General features: G+C 43.6%; 1 protein-coding gene across 1 annotated transcript; it reads right to left on the reverse strand.

Annotated features, from left to right (window-relative positions):
• Positions 1 to 5,292: 5,292 nt before the first annotated feature.
• Positions 5,293 to 6,024, reverse strand: LOC130269873 (olfactory receptor 6C76-like). Its single transcript, XM_056518151.1, has one exon. It carries the CDS (start codon positions 6,022 to 6,024, stop codon positions 5,293 to 5,295), a length of 732 nt encoding a protein of 243 aa, XP_056374126.1.
• Positions 6,025 to 8,384: the final 2,360 nt, after the last annotated feature.

Genomic DNA, 8,384 nt, shown 5'->3' on the forward strand with positions numbered 1-8,384 from the left:
TGAAATGGAAGCCTCGCTGCAACACATTATTCCTCCTGAGTGTCTGATCTCCGCTTCCCCAGCTTCCATCAGACAAACTCCTCCTGGAAAGACCTTCGTCCCTCCACTCCAGCGCCTCAGGATCCTCAGGTGGGGACACTCCTCACACCTCGCCGGCCATGCTGGCGTCAAAAAGTCCATCCAGCTCATCTCTCGATTTTATTGGTGGCCTACCCTGGAAGCAGATGTTGCTGATTTTGTTCGGGCTTGTACAGTCTGTGCCCGGGACAAGACTCCTCGTCAGAAGCCTGCCGGCCTCCTTCATCCTCTGCCTGTTCCTGAGTTACCTTGGTCTCAGATTGCTATGGACTTTATAACAGACCTGCCTTTATCCCATGGCAACACAGTCATTTGGGTGGTTGTAGATCGTTTCTCCAAGATGGCACATTTTATTCCACTTCCAGGTCTTCCTTCTGCGCCACAGTTGGCGAAACAATTTTTTGTGCACATTTTTCGCCTTCACGGGCTTCCCACGCATATCGTCTCGGATAGAGGCGTTCAATTCATAACAAAATTCAGGAGGGCCCTCTGTAATCAGCTTAAAATCAAATTAAATTTCTCGTCTTCCTATCATCCCCAATCCAATGGGCAAGTGGAGAGAGTTAACCAGGTTCTTGGTGACTATTTGGGACATTTTGTTCCCTCCCGCCAGGATGATTGGGCCGATCTTCTACCCTGGGCCGAATTCTCGTACAATTTCAAAGTCTCTGAGTCCTCCGCTAAATCCCCGTTCTTTGTGGTGTACGGCCGTCACCCTCTTCCCCCCCTCCCCACGCCTTCTGGTTTGCCCGCTGTTGATGAGGTTACCCGGGACTTCTCCACTATCTGGAAAGAGACTCAAAAATCCCTCATACAGGCCTCATCCCGGATGAAGAAGCATGCCGACAAAAAAAGAAGAACTCCTCCTGTCTTTGTTCCTGGAGACAAAGTGTGGCTCTCCGCCAAGTATATCCGCTTCCGTGTCCCCAGTTATAAACTGCGACCACGTTATCTTGGACCCTTTAAAATCAAGTGCCAAATCAATCCTGTCTCCTACAAACTCCTTCTTCCCCCCTCTCTCCGTATTCCCAATGCCTTTCATGTCTCTCTCCTTAAACCGCTTATCCTTAAAAGCTTCTCTCCCAAGGTTGTTGCTCCTACTCCTGTCTCCGGGTCCTCAGATGTCTTCTCGGTTAAAGAAATTCTCGCTTCTAAGACGGTCAGAGGTAAAAAAAAAATTCTTGTAGATTGGGAGAATTGCGGTCCTGAGGAGAGGTCATGGGAACCCGAGGATAACATTCTCGACAAGGACCTAATTCACAAATTTTCAGGTTCTAAAAAGAGGGGGAGACCCAAGGGGGGGGGGGTACTGTTACGCCGAGCGCTTCGGGTCCCTGCTCCTCCCCGGAGCGCTCGCGGCGTTCTCCTGTTCGCAGCGCCCCGGTCAGACCCGCTGACCGGGAGTGCTGCAATATTGTCCCTAGCCGGGATGCGATTCGCGATGCGGGACGCGCCCGCTCGCGGTTTTCATCCCGGCCCGCTTACCAAACTCGTTCCCCTTCTGTTCTGTCCCGGCGCGTGCGGCCCCACTCCCTAGGGCGCGCGAGCGCCGGCTCTCTGCGATTTAAAGGGCCGGTGCGCCACTGATTGGCGCCTGGTTCTAATTAGTGTGTTCACCTATGCACTTCCCTACATAACCTCACTTCCCCTTCCCTTCCTTGCCGGATCTTGTTGCCATTGTGCCAGTGAAAGCGTTCCTTTTGTGTCCCAAGCCAGTGTTCCAGACCTCTTGCTGCTGCCCCTGACTACGATCCTTGCTGCCTGCCCTGACCTTCTGCTACATCCGACCTTGCTCTTGCCTTATCCCTTGTACCGCGCCTATCTCAGCAGTCAGAGAGGTTGAGCCGTTGCCGGTGGATACGACCTGGTTGCTACCGCCGCTGCAAGACCATCCCGCTTTGCGGCGGGCTCTGGTGAATACCAGTAGCAACTTAGAACCGGTCCACCGGCACGGTCCACGCCAGTCCCTCTCTGACACAGAGGATCCACCTCCAGCCTGCCGAATACTGACAATATCTAGGCAATCTTTAACAATAGCTAGGTCCTTGAGACTTTAACAGGAACAAAATAGTACACTACTTAGATGTACATATGTGGTATGCACAATGCACTCCAGTATGCTTAAAAAAATATTTGTGTACAACACCCGCAGTACACACCAGTGCTGCAGCACACAGTCGCTGTGTACTACACCCAAAATTGCCCTTTCTCTGTCAATCTCACTCCCTTCCCTATCAGTGCTTCTAGACAGGATATGGTCTTGAGCTGAATCGCTGCTGTTCTGTGCAACACACTGTGCAACACACTGCTCTCTGTCCCTCTCTGTAATAGAGAGCTGTAGTGACTATGAGGTGAATCGCTGCTGTAAGAATGCTTTTCCGTGCAACACACAGCGCTGCCTGTCCCTGTTTATCTCTCTGCAATGAAAGCCTGAAGTGACTGGCTGCAATATGGCTGCAGATTATATAGGGCTGTGACATCACACGGGTGACTGGCTGCAGATAGGCTGCATGTGATTCAGGGTCATCCCGCCTACTCTTGTTTTTTTCCTGAAATTCATAATGAATTTGGATTCTTCAGATTCGATTCTCTCATCCCTAGATGGTACCAGTCCATAGCATACACACATTTTATTATTTTAATATAGTTATACTAGGGCTTACTTTTATACAGGACCAGGAGGGAAATTCATCAATTGTTGTCTAGTATGTGTACTATTTTAGAGCAGAAAAGTCATGTCTGATGTTACCTTCCTGTGCCAAATTCATCAAAAGCCGCACGCCAATTTACCGGCTCCTTTGCCCGTGGTACACGATTAGACTGCTTCACAGGGCTGAAGTAAATAGAGTGTTGGGACGTGTCTAAAAGGCAGCCACTGCCACTTTTTTGCTACTTTTTGAGAAAAGTCACACATAATGAAGTAGTGACAACTGCATAAAACTAGTCTAAAGCACTGGAAATGGTAGTTCACTTTCAAATATGATCAAAAGCAAAAGTCTCACAAAAGTTGCATGGGAAGTGACTGAGACTTTTTGTGCGACAATTTTAGCCAAAAAAAAAGGCATTAAATAGCTTGATGAATTCCCCTCCAGGTGTGTATTTAATGGTATAATTTTGGGGTACACACAACCTGTTGTATAACTCTTTTCTTTATTCTACAGATCAGTAGGAACAGCACTTTTTCTTGCTTTACTAAGTTTGCAAAATAGAATCACATTTCATGGAAAACAATAGCCATATGAAGATTACCAGAATAGCATTTTTTCGGATTTACACCAAATTGGCACCAATAAAAAACAACTGATCATTGAGCAAAAGGGGAGGAAAAAAATGTATAGGGAGTCAGAACAGGGCAATTTTAAGTATACTTAAAAAAAATATATATTATTTTTTTAACTACTAAACTATGGAAAATGTGTATTTGCTTTAATTGGACCTAAAGAATCAAGATGATATGTCGGTTTGGTCACATGGTGAATGGCATAAGAAACCCTCCCCCAACCCCAAATTTGCAGAATTGCTTTCTGCCTGAGCTACACTGTATCCCAAGCCTTACAGGTCAGAAACCAGAATTATGGTCCTTTCTCTGATACATCTCTACCTGATTATGCCTAGTACAACTTCCATGCCCCCTACTCCCCTATTCATTTCCAACCACCACCCCTAAACCAACCCCCACCCCGCTAGGCACCTGCTGATGCTCCTTCATTATTAAGATCATGAAGGTCTTAGATGTTTGTTCGGCACAGAAAAGAAAGGGACAGCATATCCAAGCTATAGACCATTAACCCCTTAAGGGTACGCCCGTGGGAATTTCGGTCCCCGCCGCGCACCGGGCAGGGACCGGACTGGGGTGACTGCTGATATCAATCAGCAGGAACCCCGTGCAAATGCCCAGTGGGGGGGTCATCTCACCCCCCCATGTCGGCGATCAGCGCAAACCGCAAGTAAATTCACACTTGCGATTTGCTCCGATTCCGGGTCATACGGGTCTATGGTGACCCGGAATATAAGGGCGATTGCAGTTGTCTAAGACACCCACGATCCCCCTGATGGGATAGGAGTGAGGTGGCAGGGGTTCCACCCCTCCTATCCCTGCTATTGGTGGTCTAGACGCGACTAAAAAAATTTTTTTTTCATTTACACACCCAACTTTAACGAAAAGTTGTCAAACACCTGTGGGGTGCTAAGGCTAACTTGACCCCTTGTTACGTGCCTTGAGGGGTGTAGTTTCCAAAATGGAATTCCATGTGGGGTTTTCTGCTATTCTGGCACCATAGGGGCTTTCTAAATGTGACATGCCCCCCAAAAATCATTTCAGCAAAATTCACTCTCCAAAATCCCATTGTTGCTCCATCCCTTCTGAGCCCTCTACTGCGCCCGCCGAACATTTGACATACACATATGAAGTATTTCCTTACGCTAGAGAAATTGGGTTACAAATGATAAGGGGCTTTTTCTCCTATAACCACTTGTAAAAATTAAAAAAACTGGGTCTACAAGAACATGCGAGTGTAAAAAATGAAGATTTTGAATTTTCTCCTTCACTTTGGTGCTATTCCTGTGAAACACCTAAAGGGTTAATACACTTACTGAATGTCATTTTGGATACTTTGAGGGCTGCAGTTTTTATAATTGGGTCACTTGTGGGGTATTTCTAATATGAAGGCCCTTCAAATCCACTTCAAAACTGAACTGGTCCCTGAAAAATTCCGATTTTGAAAATGTTGTGAAAAATTGGAAAACTGCTGCTGAACTTTGAAGCCCTCTGATGTCTTCCAAAAGTAAAAACATGTCAACTTTATGATGCAAACATAGAGTAGACATATTGTGTATGTGGATCAATGTATAATTTATTTGGAATATCCATTTTCCTTATAAGCAGAGAGCTTCAAAGTTAAAAAAATGCAAAATTTTCAATTTTTTCATCAAATTTTGGAATTTTTCCCAAAGAAATGAAACAAGTATCGACAAAATTTTACCACTAACATAAAGTAGAATATGTCATGAAAAAACTTTATCGGAATCAGAATGAAAGGTAAAAGCATCCCAGAGTTATCAATGCTTGAAGTGACAGTGGTCAGATGTTCAAAAAATGGCCTGGTCCTTAAGGTATATTTGGGCTGGGTCCTTAAGGGGTTAATGTATTCAATCTGTATAACCTCTGAATTTATAAGATGGGTAAAACTTTTGGAATTCCTTAATTTTCTTCATCTATTGTTTTTTAAAGAATATGTGAAGTAATTTGTCTGAAAATGATCTCCTAACACTCTGATTTCTTAATGTATAGATAAATGGGTTGAGCAAAGGAACCACCACAGTATTCAGGATGGCAACTCCTTTATTCAAACTAGCACCGTGACCTTTTCCTGGTTTTGCATACAAAAATATGCAGCTGCTGTAGATAAGAGTCACTACAATTGCATGTGAAGAACAAGTAGACAAAGCCTTTCCTATTCTGTCAGCTGAATCAATTTTCTTTACTACAAGACCTATCTTTAGATAAGAGATAATAGTCACAAGTATGGAAATATATAATGTGCTTGCAGCAAAAGTTGATAGCAATTCAATCTTGCTGGTATCTGTGCAAGAATTTGTAAGAAGAGGACTTAAGTCACAGAAGAAATTGTCAATTAAATTATTGCAAAACTGTAATTTTATTATTAAAACAGTAGGCAAGAGTGTTGTGAAAAATGCTCCAAGCCACACTCCAACTATGAGCTGACAATACGTAAGTCTGTGCATAATAATAGTGTAATGCAAAGGCTTGCAGATAGCTAAGTATCGGTCAAAGGACATTACTGCAAAAAGCAGGAATTCTGCCGTCCCAACTAAGAAGTAAAAATAGGATTGAATGAAGCACAATTCTAAAGAAATAGGAACTCCTTGGTTAAGAAATCCTTTCAGCATGCCTGGCACCACAGTACTGATAAAGCAGATGTCCATGACAGCTAAATTACTCAAGAAATAATACATGGGGAAGTGAAGCCTTGTATCAGAGAAGACCAAAAATAAAATCATGAAGTTACCCATCACTGTGATGGTATAACATAATAATATTAAAAGGAACAACAATATTTTTAAATGTGAAACCAAATGAAAGCCAAGCAAAATAAATTCATAAACAATAGTGCTATTATTTTTACTGTTAAATGTATATGGAGAGCAAAAGTGACTGGAGCAAGAAAGCTTCATATTCTCATTCAAGTAATTAGGCGGCATAACAGGAACAGTTGCTATGCTTACAAAAAAGCAAGCAGGATAGCTGTCCACTGGCAGGTTAACCCTTTTTATGTTTGAATGCAAAAACTAATTATTTTGTTACTAGACTATTTATACATATGGAATCCATGAGCTTGGTTAATATACACCTTTACTGTATAGAAACAGATTGTAAGTCAATTCCCTTTAAATAGTTGTTCACTGGGCCACATCATGAATAATTATAGCTAGAAAACATAATATGTGCACCAAGGGGAATAATTATTTTAAAGATGTTAATACCTTGTATCATTCTTACAAATCATATACATTTTGAAGACTAAGAAAAACTTAGGCCAGGTTCATACTACGGAATTTCTGACCAAAATTCCACTTCTGAATTTTGGTCGTAAATTCTGCTGCTTGTAGGTTAAATGCAGTGTGGGGGGGGGGGGGGGGGAGAGGAGGAGGATAACGCTAAGACATATACAAGATGGCTCCCACTACTAAGCCTGAAAATTTAAATGAATTAAAAAAACCTTGGAAGAATTATTTTATTCCAAAAAATATCCCCCCCCCAAGCCCTTGTTAGCCATTCTACAACATGTACAGAATAAGAGGGAGGACAGATGTTAATAGCGTAAAGAATGAGATGGCTGACTGATGTCACTAGCGTACAGCATGAGATGGCAGACAGGTGTAATAAGCATAAAGCATGAGATGGCGGACAGATGTCACTAGCGTACAGCATGATATAGCGGACAGATGTCACTAGCATACAGCATGAGATGGAAAACAGATGTCACTAGCGTACAGGATGAGATGGCGGACTGATGTCCCTAGTATTACTGCCTAGTACTGCCTAATCAGTAGTATCTTGCACAGGAGATTTAAATTCCTCACTCCATGCCTGATTCATTTTAGTAAAAGTCAGTTTTTCCACGTTGCTGGCTAGCAATCTCGTTCGCTTTGGGTGACCATGCTGTCTGCTGCGCTGAACACTCTCCCCAAAGCGACACTAGAGGGTGGACAAAACAGAACACTCATGGCAAACTGGGCAAGTTCTGACCAATGGAACGATGCAGAAACTACTCCATCATGTGCTCAAACATCAAGATGCTTCCACTGCTGCTGCTGATGCTCCTGCCTCATGCTGGGGTAGTGCTGGCAGAGGTAGCCGAGCATTGACTGGTCCCCCATTCAGCAGGTGTTTGTTGCCAGAAAGCTGTGGCAATGGGGGAATTTTTCACAGATGAGAAAAATTCCGCCATTTTGGGTTTATATTGAGGGTCTAAGAGTGTGGTTATCCAGTACTCTTCTTTTTTCTTCAAGCCCACAATATGCTTGTTATTGTGCAAGCAGAAAAGCATACATCCAGGCCCAGCTGGTTCCACCTCCTTCCCATACTGCCAAGGTTGGTCATGCTCCTCCTTGTCCTCATCAGTGTCACCTTGTGTAAGGTCCTTATCCCCTCTCTCTTCCATAGAGTCCATCTCCAAATCCTCCTCTTCAGCTTCCACTACCTCCTCATCCAACTCCTCCTCCTCAAGGAGAACATCCGTACTGCTGCCATCAAGATGTGAAGTCTCCTCCATCCCTCCTTCTTCCATCATCGCCATCAGCATTTGCTCCAAAAGGAATATCAGAGGCATTACAACCCCAATGCCACAGTTTTCCTTGCTGACATATCTTGTAGATGGATGACAGCACAATGAGTACTGAAGGTGTAAGCTGAACAATATTAAATGCACCAGAACAGTGCAACACTACAGGCTTTTTGGGTGGCAGGGATGACAACACAATGTGTACTGAATGTCTTTGCGGAAATCTATTAAATACACTACTGTGTTGACAGGTCTTATAGACATATAGGTGCCTCTTGAATATGCTTTGTGGGTGTGTGGCTCAGATCAATGAACCTCACTGGAGCTGGTTCAGAAACACTATTCAATGTAGGTATTTGTAGGTGTGAGCCTTGAAAAAGTCTGTGGATTTGTGGTAGCAAAAGATGAGCCCTTCAGAGGATTTGATTATGATATTCTCCTTATGTGCTGTTTTGGTGTATAGGAGCCCCTATAGGATTCTTCTTGTATGGGGATTGAATC

Source organism: Hyla sarda, chromosome 1 (genome assembly GCF_029499605.1).
Source record: "Hyla sarda isolate aHylSar1 chromosome 1, aHylSar1.hap1, whole genome shotgun sequence".
Classification (NCBI taxonomy): Eukaryota; Metazoa; Chordata; class Amphibia; order Anura; family Hylidae; genus Hyla; species Hyla sarda.